General features: G+C 38.5%; 2 protein-coding genes across 16 annotated transcripts; one reads left to right on the top strand and one right to left on the bottom strand.

The window, feature by feature from the left end:
- The first annotated feature begins 1,014 nt into the window (after positions 1 to 1,014).
- On the top strand, positions 1,015 to 8,134 carry LOC116051056 (heterogeneous nuclear ribonucleoprotein D0-like). 14 transcript variants are annotated; one of them, XR_004895103.1, is made up of 9 exons: positions 1,015 to 1,524; positions 2,044 to 2,212; positions 2,817 to 2,978; positions 3,160 to 3,291; positions 3,414 to 3,513; positions 5,701 to 5,852; positions 5,961 to 6,053; positions 6,401 to 6,502; positions 7,314 to 8,134. XR_004895103.1 is itself a non-coding variant. In XM_035991861.1 (8 exons), the coding sequence occupies exons 1-7, from the start codon at positions 1,358 to 1,360 to the stop codon at positions 6,027 to 6,029; spliced, it is 951 nt and encodes a 316-aa protein (XP_035847754.1). In that variant the 5' UTR covers positions 1,015 to 1,357; the 3' UTR covers positions 6,030 to 6,049; positions 7,314 to 8,134. The 14 variants fall into 14 exon arrangements, 9 of the variants coding, with proteins under 9 accessions (XP_035847754.1, XP_035847753.1, XP_035847752.1 ...); XR_004105250.2 differs by having other exon boundaries at positions 5,701 to 5,856; positions 5,962 to 6,053; XR_004105249.2 differs by having other exon boundaries at positions 5,701 to 5,856; positions 5,962 to 6,502.
- Positions 7,216 to 11,978, bottom strand: si:ch73-234b20.5 (uncharacterized protein LOC449923 homolog). Of its 2 annotated transcripts, none has more exons than XM_031301298.2 (3): positions 11,841 to 11,978; positions 10,595 to 10,765; positions 7,216 to 8,329 (listed from the first exon to the last, which is right to left on the bottom strand). In XM_031301298.2, the coding sequence occupies exons 1-3, from the start codon at positions 11,841 to 11,843 to the stop codon at positions 8,192 to 8,194; spliced, it is 312 nt and encodes a 103-aa protein (XP_031157158.1). In that variant the 5' UTR covers positions 11,844 to 11,978; the 3' UTR covers positions 7,216 to 8,191. The 2 variants fall into 2 exon arrangements, with proteins under 2 accessions (XP_031157158.1, XP_031157157.1); XM_031301297.2 differs by lacking the exon at positions 11,841 to 11,978 and adding an exon at positions 11,409 to 11,798.
- Positions 11,979 to 13,299: the final 1,321 nt, after the last annotated feature.

Here is a 13,299-nt window from a genome sequence, read left to right as displayed (position 1 = left end):
TTTGCACAAAACTCTCCAGAAAGTGCCATTTAATGATTTATTTTTCAAAAAAAAAATTCCGGGGAAGCATACGGCCCCCCTAGGGAGAGCCCCCCCCCCACCCCACATAACACATAACAAATCCCAATTTAACCCCTGAGCCTATGTCAAGAGTGTGACTTAGGCCGTTTTATTTTGCCTAAGTCAAAAGACAATGTGACTTAGGCAATTTTACAAGCTTTTCAAAATAGCAGCCGCTTCCAGAAGAACACAAATGTACCACTCTATCACTGAAGTTATTTCCATGATTCAGGGCTCGTCCCCGATTGGTGAGTGGTGAGGTTTCGCTGCGTGTAAACACACTGATTGTTGACAGAGTTTATAGGTTTAAAATTGCCTAAGTCACAAAGGCATGTATTCCTCTTATGTTGCATAATTGACAGACATTGTTATTAGTATGTCAGTCATCTATTGTGGTAACATTTTTGAGTGAAATTATTATTAAATTCAGTATTTGGTTAAGTTTTTTGTGTTTTCTGAAAAACCTGAAAAAATGACTTATTTTTTACCATTATTTTAGGAAGGTGACGACATGTACAATCATAGATATACAACACCGACACTAAAAACGTTGTATATCTAGGACAAGACCGCCCAATTTGGGGCCCGTGGGCCAAGTTTGGCCCGTGCTCTCTTTGTTTTGGCCCGCCATGTATTTGACATGCTCGTGCTTATTCTCCTCTTATTTTAAAAGTATGACTATGAAACGTACATTTTGTGCAGTTAAAAAGTACGTAATCTGAGTTTAACGGCAATGTAAAGCACAGTGCTGGTAAACTTCCCATTTAAATTACATACGTAGTCTTATCATCAACATCGACATTTATTTTTGGCCGTGGCCTTCCATCCTGATACATTTTGGCCCTTCATATGAAAGAAATTGGGCACCTCTGATCTAGGAAATAATAGATTTAGGATGTGTTTTCCTGCTCCGCCTCCAGTCCAGCAGGGGCGGTAATGCGCCGATAAAGAGGTTGGTTAACCGCTAATACAACTCAAAGAAGAAGAAGACGAAAACGACGCTCACAAACCCCCCTAAACTGTAGCAACTGAAACTGAACATTTTGTTTTTATGAAACACATTTTACCTAAAATTAGACTAACTTTACAGTTAAATGAATTTAGACAAACGAAATAACTTGCTCTAGTTAACGACGACGAGTTACAGCTAACGATACATGATAACAAAAATATTAGCTAGCCGCTAGCTAGCATTAGCTGTCAGCGAGCCAACTGACGTTAGCTTTTAGCGTTTAGCTTCTGCAAATAATTCTGACGTTGCTTGAGTTTAGCGACAACGTTTAAAAGCCAAAAAACAATGTCGGACGACTATGAGTTCAGCGATGACACGACCATGATGAGAATGGAAGAGGACGGGGAGGCAAACAGTGACGAGCCGATGTCTGCAGCCGGGGACTGTGGCCTGGTGGGGGGCGAGGCCGAGGGATCAAGAATTGACGCCAGTAAAAACGAGGAAGATGAGGGGTAATGGCTACATTACACTTATCGTAGAGTTGGAAGGAGTCTCTCCACAATGAAACATGTCTAACCAACCATTGTGACTCCGTTAAGATACCGCAGCTGTGTTGTAAACACCAAATCAAGTGCTGTTTCCCAGTGGTGGAATGTAACTAAGTACATTTACTCTACTCTACTGTAGCGTTACTTAAAGTGGCAATCAGAATCTGAAGATTTATTGTCATTGTGCAAAATGAACAACGACATTTTTAGCAGCAGTTCACCCAGTAACATGAATCTAAATCTAAAAAGACAAGAAATAAATAGGAAAACAACAAATTAGAAAGGGATATACACACGAAATTATATATACACACAGAATTAGAAAGAAATATACACACTAAAAGTGCTAGTTATTGCACATGGTCCATATGTGAATGTGTGTGTGTGCGTGTGCGTGCGGGGTCAGTGTGGTGATAGCTTGTGGAAAGAATTTGGTAATTTTGGTAATTGTGGTTCCTTTTAAATGTGCTGTTTTGTCAACAGTAAGATGTTTGTAGGAGGGCTCAGCTGGGACACGACTAAGAAGGACCTGAAAGATTATTTTTCCAAGTACGGGGAGGTTGTAGACTGCACTTTAAAACTGGACCCCATGACTGGCCGTTCACGGGGCTTTGGCTTTGTGCTCTTCAAAGAACCAGACAGTGTTGACAAGGTACTGGCCTGCTCCCATAAGCCATTTTTACAAGATATTCTAAGTACTATATAGCCACATGCACAGTGCTGACCTTTTTGTGTAATGATAAATGAAGCTGCCAGAAAAGGGAATTCATCTTGTGTTATTGCTGTATTTTAAGAACCTGTGCTTATTTTCAGGCAAATCGGATGTTTAGCTCTATGACTTGAATGCAAGGGCAAACTGGGGCTGAATTAACAACAAAATATATTTTAATTTAAATCTGAAATGGGATTATTTGCTGCTTTTCTCTGTTGTAGATCATTGTGAACTGAAAATCTTTGCATTTTGGACACAATTTGCAATTTTAAATGTCCCCTTGAGGTCTGTGAACAAGATTTGTAAACTTCTCCCCCCACATTTTTGTGACATTTAATAAAATAAAATAATGATGAATTGACAAAATAACCGGCAGATTCATTGATAATGAAAACAATTCAAACGACCCAGTCTGACAAAGAAACATCGTTTGCATTGGGGTCATGTTTCTTTAATAGATACAAATGTACAAATGTGTGAATTAACACTTAAAGAGTATTTTTCTAAATGAGCCCTTTTGTCAATTATTTGTTTTGCTATGTAGGTCGCCACACAGAAGGAACATAAACTCAATGGAAAGGTCATTGACCCCAAAAAAGCCAAAGCCATGAAGAGCAAGGAGCCCGTAAAGAAGATCTTTGTTGGTGGTCTCTCTCCAGACACTCCTGAAGACAAAGTCAGAGAGTACTTTAGTGCCTTCGGAGAGGTACACGTTTTTTCTAACATTCCCAGATTTAGCTTTTAGTTTGTGCTGTGGCTCATTGGGATCATATATATTTTTATTTATTTTTGTATCCATTTAATGAATTTCTTTCTCGTGGGTCTGCATGACTGTAAATCAAAATGAACTTGCCCGTTTCTTTTTATAAACGTAATTAAACACTTAGCTGGAGTCAATTGAACTTCCCATGGAAAACAAAACCAACAAAAGGAGAGGCTTCTGCTTCATCACATTCAAAGAGGAGGAGCCAGTAAAGGGCATCATGGAGAAAAAGTACCACAATATTGGACTAAGCAAGGTACAAACTTCTTTTCTCCTGCCAAATAAGACTTGATTACCTGGTAATTGCGTTAATTACTTTGACTTTTATAATTGACACATAATTACTGTGGACATACAACTTTACTGGTGTTCCTTCAGTGTGAAATAAAAGTGGCAATGTCCAAGGAACAGTATCAGCAGCAGCAGTACTGGGGAGGCCGAGGTGGATACCCATCCAGGTCTCGAGGAAGAGGCGGTGGTGAGTGGAGAAAACTTTGCACGTATAGAAAAATGTAAATAATGCACCTTTTTTATCCCTAACAGTAAATTCAGAACTTTTGGAATAAGAAATTACAGTACAGGACTAGGGGTGCATGATATACTGACTCAATATCGTTATCGCGATATCACGTTGCGCAATATTATATCGAAAGTGTCGCGATAAGTATGTGATATTTTGTTTATTTTGTGGAGCGCTGCGTCCCGTCCGTTGGCTGTGTGGCGTAGTTGATTTAGAGCCCACTTGAAACGCTATAATGATCATGTTTCATTGGCCAGTTACCGTGCTCCTTGCACATGTTAGTGCACGTCAGCGCACGGGGCCACTACACGACAAACCCTACGGAGCGTACCACGGGTGTGCATATTTCAACAGTGACAGTGTAAGTGAAGAAATGGATAAGACAACAAAATCGGATAAGTGAAAGAAAAGTTGTGTCCTGTTCTCTTTATTTATTTATTTTATACTGTCCAACCAGTAGAACATGTCCTGTTCTGTAGACATGGTCCTTATTTATTTATTTATTTATTTATTCATTCATTCATATTGGACCAGTCCAATATGACCGTCAGTTGAAATAAACCTTGTGTTGTAAGAAAACTTGTTTAATTTGTTATGAATCTATTTTGATGCGTTTTCCCGTAACTTTTGTAATTTTACATATGTTTAAAAAATATCGAAATTAATATCGATATCGCAATATCACATTTTGTCAATATCGTGCAACCCTGCATAGGACCAGGCCCCCATGAAGTGCGTCTGGCTTTGAAGCAAACATAGCGGCCAAATGGTGGAACTGCTACTCCGGGCCCGTCACGTGATGCCCTCTGGCCCGTAGACTTCCATTGAGAAAGACACATCTGTAAATCAGTGGATACATTTTCTTTTTCAGGAAATAAGCATATTCACTTTCTTGCCGAGAGTTAGTTGAGACGATTGACATCAGTTTCATGTCTGCACAGTAAATATGACGCTAAAGCCAGCAGGCGGTTAGCTTACTATAAAGACTAGAAACAGGGAAATCTCACCTCTAAAGCTCACTTATGAACACGTGGTGTCTTGTTTGTCTAGTCTGTACAAAGCAGGGGAGTAAAAGTGACAGGTTGTGCTGTTATGGGAGCTTATGTGCCTGTCTGTTTTTGCCAGGAAAAAGTGACGTGGGACCCCGGTAAGGGCCTTTTTACAGTCGCCGCTGGCGCGCACGAATGTGACGTCAAAATGACGTATATCTCACTGGTGCGCCAGGATTTTGAGTGTGCGACCAGAAGTTGTGCACCACTCTATTTCTTTCCAGCGGCGCGCGACAAAGCGGAAACAGGAAGCATGGACGAGCTCGAGGGCAACCGGATGCCAGGACTCTCAGAGTGACTGCAAGTCTCTCTTGTAAACTTACTGGGTTAAGAGGAGTTCTTTTATGGCGAATGAAAGGCTTGATCTGACGAATTAAGTCATCGAATCAAATCGAAGCATTGACGCCAACGCTGCTGCCAGTTCTGCCGTTGTTTACCTTTTTCTTCTTCTTCTAGTCCGTAGAAATAGAAAAGTCGGTAGCCTTTCCAATGTAACACTGTAACACTTCCAATGTTTCACAACGTTTCATTTTTTCTCCACTGTTTTTGTACGGTTTGGCTTTGATGGATCATTTGCAGGGTTTCCCCCAGCACCATAAAGCTTTGGTGCAGCACCCAAGCCGAGGGAGTGTAAAATCAACTTGAGCACCAAAACCAACTGAAAGACTTTTCTCATATCTAAGGATTGTCGTTGGTCCCCAGTGGACTTCTTTAGCAAGTTTTGTCTTTAAGCTTTTTGAGTGTTATTTATTATCTGCTTTAGCTTTTCCAACGTTTTGGACACAGATATGGTAATAATTATGGTCCAAAATGATGAATGAATGAATGAATTTTTTGTAATTACAAAATGTAACAATTCTTTGAGGGAGGGCCCCTAATAATATGTGCTCCCAAGTCTTCCACAAACCTAGGGAAATCACTGCATTTTAACAAAATACTGTCATTTTATTTGATGTCAGCTGTAATAAAGGGTTAAAATGCTCAATAATAATTTAATTCAGTAATTTTAATAGAGCTCTATCTAACCGCATGTAAAACAATAAGCACTTAATTTGTGTGATCAAAAGCATTTTATTTAAATCCTGTTTAACTGCAGGTCCCAATCAGAATTGGAACCAGGGTTATGGCAACTACTGGAATCAAGGCTATGGGAATTATGGCAATTATGGTTACAATAATCAAGGATATGGAGGATACAGTGGCTATGATTACCCTGGTTACAACAACTATTATGGATATGGTGACTACAACGGTGAGTAGAACACCCTGACGTGCTCCAGTTTGATTTTCCCTTCACTTTCTATTAGTTTTGAAATGACAAAAACCCCTGAAATCAGATTTTGCGCCCCGCTTGTAGATGAATCTGGTGGATATGGCAAGTCGCCACGGCGTGGCGGTCACACCAACAGTTACAAGCCATATTAACGGAGGAAACTCATCTTCAAGTAGGTATGTAAAGACAAAACAATACACCTCGTACTTTAAACTTAAGGTAGTTATATTTACTTTGCTGTTTTGGTAACATTATGTTTAATTTCCTCTTGTAAATTTCTTTTTCTCAGCACCCTCAAGTGCTTTACAGTAGTGGTAACATAGAGGCTACAGTCTTGTGGCGATTATTTTAACAGCTGGCCTTCTGCTGCCTCTTTTGCACCTTCTTTTTTTTTAAGTGTAAAGTTAACAGGTAAAGTACTGATACTACAGTAAATGGATGCCAAAAGTTAAGGATGTGCAAGGAAACAGAAAAGGAAGTATGTTGTCTCCTAACTCTGACATACCTTGTTTGTACCTGCCAGCGGAGCTTCCTTGCAGGCCATGAGCTGACTCCCAGATACTCTCAGGGCCCGCTCAATGCGGACCGGGTACGAGAAGCATACGCTCTCGAATGCTGCCATTTGGTATGGTCTTACAACATCCTGTATCAGCATTTCTAATCTAAACAATATGGGACACGTCCAGCTTTGTCATCTTTCTTTCCATTTTACTTTCTTTGCAACTGTTTTTTAATAATGTAAAACTTAAAATATACACATGTAATTGTCATTTTTGTTACAGGCCCTTACTCCCCCACAAGTAATGATTTATAAATATGTAAAAATAACTATTTGCTTTTCAAAGGGTACTACGTACAGCATTCTCTGGACTTTCCAGTTCCTATTGTTAATATATGCATTCCTAATCTTATCTAAAATGCTTGTTTCTTTATTTAGCTCTTGTAGCCAGTAAGTCCATGAGCTAAAACCTGGTTCGTATTTGGACGAGACTGTTGGGGGGAGAGATAAAGTGCTTTACGTTGTGTACATGTATTGCTCTGTTTTGTCTTACTGACAGCGATGGAAAAAGACTCCTCGTTTTGTTAATTTTCCTGTAACAAATTTTCCCTTTTATAACCTTTTTGTAAAAGAAAGAAGTTTCCAGAAATTTGCATGTAATGTTTTCTTTAATGTGTATTATTTTTTTTTTTTTTGGACCGATTGAAGGTTTCTTCCATTTAGTATTTTGACTTCTTCAATTTAGATTGCACTTAAGGATTTCTAGCTTATGGACTAACTATTATGTTTGTTTTTTAAACTGTAAAATAATTGTTCTCAGTTTTTTAAATTTATTTTTGACATTGGACATTATAAACACGGGGGATTCCTGTTTTATTTATAGTTTTAGCAGGTTTTGGTTCATCTATAGCTGATCTGTTGTGTTTGTTTTTCGTAGGTTTCAGAGTGATGAAAGACAGAGCGCTGGTGGAGCGTTGGCCAGAGAGATGATGGTATCCAGCAAAGGTCACTAGCTGACTGTAAGAAACTAATGAAGAGCACTATGACCTACACTACATTTCCTCTATATTTCCCGGAGTATTTGTTGTATCTCAAAAGTTTGGCTGTTTTGCATTTATTTAGATTGCTGCAAAGTTTGGGCAGTTTTGCGTTCCTAATTCTCTCTTGTTTTTGTATTTAATGTTCTCAAATGCTATTTGTGAATTGCTTCAATTATTACATAACAGAAATGTTAGATTGGTTGGAACAGATCACACACACACACACACACACACACACACACACACACACACATACAGTATTGTAGTAGCAAAGAATGCATAAAATGCGTTGTTACAATTTCCTTTTTATCGTAGTCATCAGTCATATAATACATATGTCATTACAGAGTTTGACAGTCATAAACAGAATATATATATATATATATACAGCTAATTGGACATAAAGAAATACAATAAAATAAAAATAAAGACTCATTTTGGGTATGTGATCCGTTGTGAAATAGTATTACGTCACATTGACTGTTGGAGTGTTCATGAAGTATTTCAGCCAAGTTTCAACAATTTAAGCTCTAATTTGCATCATGTCATCATAAGCTTTATCGCAGAGCAGCCTAACCAATAAGCCTGCAGGTGTTACAAAATCATCTACCCTTTTGAATTTACATAAATATTTCTTGAAATGTCCGTTTGTTTGAGCTGAAATGATCTGAGACTCTCTCACGAGAGCAATTACACGCAAAATAAAAGAGGTGAGCTTTCTCCACCGTCTTCATCGCTTTCAGTCCTGAGCTGCTGAAGGAGTTAAGATCGGGTGTTATATGACTTTTGTGGCAAAGAGGATGATGAGGATAACGACGATCAGCACAATCACGCCAATTATGATCATCATTTTAATGTTTTTCCACCAGTATTTCCTGGCAACCCGTGTGGATGTTCTTTGGAAAGAGTCAGCCTGAAAAGAAGCATAAAGGAAACCTCATTAAACACAAGTGATGGAAGAAGCACCCAGATCTTTGACTTACACATCAAAGTCTGTTTGAGGAGTACCAGAGTTTCCCCGGGGTTCTTAAAAGTATTTTAAAAGTCTTAAATTTAATATTCTAAAAAAATAAGGCCTTAAAAATATTGGGTTTATTTTACAAAGGTCTTATGTTTTTCTTTTCCTTTTAAATGATTAAATAAATGCCCTAACATCATAAATACATGTTTTGTGTGTGTGTGTGTTAAACTTTATTTTGTTTTTAGTTTCGTAGCATTATAGCTCTAAATGCAACAAATATTTTATTAATTTTATGTTGTTAGAGTAAAAGCACACTTCACCAGAATGTCTTATTCATATTTCGTTATCGTTACTTGGTAAATACTTATTTTCTTGGGCTTGAAATCCAAACTGATTTTCCATCATATGGCCGTGAAGTTGGCATTAAACCAGAACCCTGGGGAGTACCAATGCATGTGTAAAAAAAAAAAAAAAAAATGTTATATAAATCCTTTTGTGTCAACAGAGGGAGCTGTGTGAAGTTTGATGAATTTCGGTAAGGCTAAGGACTACAAGTTTGAAAATTAAAAACAAATCTGGAGGTGTGGAGTTAGAAAGACGGGAGTTTACTCATAGACTGTATATAAGAGTTTACTAGACCTCTGTAGCCCGCTCCTTATCTCTGCTGCAGGCTACTAGCCTCTAGCATAACACAGCTGAATCTCCAACCTAAACTGTTGACAATCAAGTTGCATTGTGGGTAATGTAGGCACCAGAGTTTGACCAGGAAAAAAAGACCAATTCTGGTTCTGCTGCTTTAACTACTTCTTATACAGTTAGAATGTTTAGTCCAGTGGTTCCCAACCTAGGGGTTAGGCCCCTCCAAAGGGTCACTAGATAAATCTGAGGGGTCGGGAGATGATTAATGGGAGAGAGAAGAAGAAAAAAATAAAGTTCTGATACATAGGTTTTCATTTATTGGATGTTTTTCTAATGTTTACTGTTTTGTTAAATACTGGATCATTTTACTTCTTTGAACTTCAAGCAGTTATTTAAATGAAACCATTTGGAAAGTTTAGACGGGAAATGTCTCTCTGATTACAGTACCTCATAACATCAACAGAGTGCCCTAAAACTAAACACATGACAAAAAGGTTTGAAACAATTTTATAAGCTTATACTTTTTTTATGTAAAGTAGTCTATATCCTTCGCGTTCCACTTCCGGGATTGTTCTGGTGCCGCAGGAAATTTCACCGGATGCGTGTATTTTCCTAGCCTGGTTGACACCAGACCCTTCTCAGTTGTAACTGAGAGTGGGTCTGGGGAAGCTTCATTCACAGCCCATTTCCAAAGGGGCGTCACCAACGGACGCCGCTCAAATGCCTCTGGGCGCAATAAGATAGTCCTTCAACCAATCAGGTCAACGATCCTGGTGACGTAGCAGCGACAGCGGCATCAACGGGTTGCTGCGGTTCGGTGGCCGCCATGTTGAATGTAAACAAGCTGCTTGTCGCTGCGCTATCGTCATCGTGTAAAGCCCGCCTCAACGGTTGTGATTGGTGCCTCGATTTGGAAAAATTGGAAGTGGGCTTGAATGGACTCTTGGCCAGACTGACTTGCAGAGCAAATCTCAAATTTGCCGGAAGTTCATCAGGGTTTTCCCAGGCTAGTATTTTCCGTTACCTTCCACTTTCTTTGTGTTGGAATTTTAAATCCGGTGGATTTCTGAGGACTATGTTTAACTGCTCCTACAATCTCTGCAGGATAAATTGAGACCGCTAGCTAGACTATCTGTCCAATCTGAGTTTTCTCTCGCACGACTATTTTGCAGCAGCTCTGTGCAGAGTTTAGCACCGCCCATGACGATTCTGATTGGTTTAAAGAAATGCCATTAAACCAGAGCGCGTTTTCCTCCCATCCCCGAATGCTATGTGGAGTAGCCAGACCCTCGTTCAACGCGCTGTGGAGGGGGGTCTGGCAAAGCGAGACTACATGTAATGTAACTCACTATAGTTCCCTGATATAGCAAGTAAAAAAGTACAATATTTTCCTCTGAAATCTTGTAAAGGAACAGAAAAGTATAGTACAAGTATCTCAAAATTGTACTTAAGTACAGTACTTGAGTAAATGTACTTAGTTACTTTTCACCACTGTAGAAACATTTTCTAACAGCCTTGCTGTTTTAAGAGTCCTATGAAAGCCTAATCTCTAAACACACTGTACCGGGAGATACTTACAGACGCCTGCAGGTCATCAGTCTTGCCGATCAGATCATCTAATCTTTCCCCTCTCTCCAGCACTTTGCTGATGTTGTCTTTCAGAATAACTTTAACCTCGTTGACCTGGCCTTGCACCTGGTCGAGTTTAGCCGTTGAGCCAGCGGCCGGGGACTGAGAACTTGTATCAGCCTGAGAGAAAAATGAGGACAAATTGTTCTATTTTTAGTCGCAATCTCTACAAATTTACCAGCACAAAAAAAAGCAAGCCCATAGACAGGGGGGTCTGGGCTATTTTTCTTTTTGCACATTTTCTGTTTAAGCAATCTGACAACATTGTAGTAAATAGTATGCTGCTTGATCGTTAAGATACCAGCAGACAAGCTAATCCAGATCAAATTTGTGCATAAAAAGTTACCAAAATTAAGTCTTTGAACCTCATAATTAAATACAAAATGAGTGGAAAAACAGCAAAAGGTCCACTTTCAGAAAAAAAGAGCCCCGATTTCCACTAGGCTGGCTACGGGCCTGCTTAAAGTCAAACATGCTGTCGGAGCAGAAGCCTCTGTAATGACAAATTTAAATGACCAAACCTCACTTCCTGTTAACAGGAGGGAGAGCGCTATCAGATGTGTCTCAGTTTATAGAGGCCTGTATGATTGTCACATGAAAATCTCGAGCATAAAGTCAACCTGGTTAGCACGATAGTCTTGCACGAGAATAAGAAGGGAATGATTGTAAATTATACTAAGATGAAGAACAATCGATATCTTAAAACATAAACAATATTTGAGTTAAAAACTAAACTTCATTGTATAAAAAGTACACCACTCACCATGGAAGCTCAGTTTCTCAGACACAACCAACAGAACAACTCCTACAAAAAAATAAAGGCCTCCACAAAGTCCTGTTATCCAGTCCTGCCAGTATAATAAACATACGCAGAGATCTGTGCTTCTTGTGACTGTATGAGTCACACAGTAAGAGCTGAGCAAATGTCTGCTGAAGGTTGCACCTCTTCTGTGTTACTCATTAACTACCGGTTGCCTCAATCAAAGTTTCATTGGCTTAACAGGAACCAGTCACCATCGCCATGAAGAACTGAAGTCCGATAATGAACACGCAGTACTTTCATTTCCTGCTTTTTATGAACTCTGCTACCACACATTCATCAATGATTCAAGAGTAGTGGGATAGTTAAGACAATAAAAGAACACATTCTAGTTTACAACATATAGTTTTGTCCCAGTTCTACATGTTCACATACCATCAGCTGTCAGTGTTGAGCGGATGTGTCCAGGCAAAGGGCTCTGTTTTCAGTAGAGAGATATTTGCAAGGCAATAAAGGGGTGAAGTCACACGGTTGCTTCATTTCCTCATCCTGTGTTGTGCAGATTGTTATATCAGCAGCCAGTGACAGTTTAAGTATGCAAATATGCGTTTCCATGCTGTTTTGAAGCAGTTTAGCACCCAGAATGAATTATGGAACAGTAGCTCCACATTTTAAACATTTTACCAGATATATTCAAGAACAATAACTCATAAGTATGAAAATAAATATGTCACACCACCTACCAGCAGTCTGTATACATACTGTAATTAATGCTGTGTAAATAATACTGACGCTGACTCACACAAGTAAAACTCCTGGATTTAAAGTGATACTCAGGTAAATGTAAGATAATTGACTCCAATGTAGTTACATAGAGAAATAAAGATAATTGTACATAAGCTTTCTTTAGTGCTGAGGGTGTGATGCATTGACAATATACTTAAAGCCATACATCTGTGAAAATGCCAGTTTTTCCCTCTTCCCAGCCAAACTATCGCCTCACTTTGGAGCATTTTTTAGCATGATATGGATTCTTAGATTGTCTAGTTTCATATGATACCAATATCTTCATAGAGCCTCTGGATCCTGATCGATCAGGATTTTATGAATTGATATCGGATAATTCAAATGAAGATAGATTTGAATCAGAAAATCAATTTTTTTTTAAACCCAGCCGTATTCAAAATGTAAGTAAACGTATAAAAGTATGAGCATCAACATTTATATAAATCAACAAGTAAATGTTTTCATTATGCAAAATGGCCCATTACAGAATAACAAATATTGTATTACTGATTAGAATTATTGATAATAATATATTATTGGGTAAATGTACTTAGAAGTCAAGACATCATCTTGTTCATATATATATATATATATATATATATATATATATATATGAATACATATGTATAAAAATATGTTTATATATAAACAGGTCAAAAATGCCTTGATAGTACTTAGTAGGTACTGTAGAGGACACTTTTCTGATAAAGAGGATCTGGCCATGAGTCACACAAACTGAACATTGGGAGTGTGCTGCACTAAGTGGTGAATGATTGCCAAATATTCAAGAAACATGTCTAGGCATATGATTGCTTAAATTCAAATATAAATATATACATTAGTCTGAAATGTACTATTACCCTAAAAAATCTAGACCATAAAGACAAAATGTGAGTATGACAGTGCAATATTCAACCTTGTAATCATGGACTTTGCAGGGCAGAGCGAGCGGATGGCTTCTGGGGCTTCAGCCCTAAATGTTTTATCAAAACCCCCGAATCTTTTAGATTTTTAAAATACCTTCAACTTTGTGTCATTTCCTCTAAGTCTCTCTGACTGGACTGACAAAACAATGCAGAAAAAGTTCTATTACTGGGGAAATATTGCC

Source organism: Sander lucioperca, chromosome 14 (assembly GCF_008315115.2).
Source record: "Sander lucioperca isolate FBNREF2018 chromosome 14, SLUC_FBN_1.2, whole genome shotgun sequence".
Taxonomy (NCBI): domain Eukaryota; kingdom Metazoa; phylum Chordata; class Actinopteri; order Perciformes; family Percidae; genus Sander; species Sander lucioperca.
This window is presented reverse-complemented; position numbering and strand designations above follow the sequence as displayed.

Excerpts from the sequence above, each read along its gene's own strand:
- LOC116051056 (XM_031301295.2), top strand. The coding sequence starts at position 1,358 with ATGTCGGACGACTATGAGTTCAGCGATGACACGACCATGATGAGAATG. Across the intron at positions 2,979-3,159 it reads ACTTTAGTGCCTTCGGAGAG|CTGGAGTCAATTGAACTTCC; the intron begins GTACACGTTTTT and ends TTAAACACTTAG. Across the intron at positions 3,292-3,413 it reads ACAATATTGGACTAAGCAAG|TGTGAAATAAAAGTGGCAAT; the intron begins GTACAAACTTCT and ends GTGTTCCTTCAG.
- si:ch73-234b20.5 (XM_031301298.2), bottom strand. Across the intron at positions 8,330-10,594 it reads CTGATGACCTGCAGGCGTCT|GCTGACTCTTTCCAAAGAAC; the intron begins GTAAGTATCTCC and ends GCTTCTTTTCAG.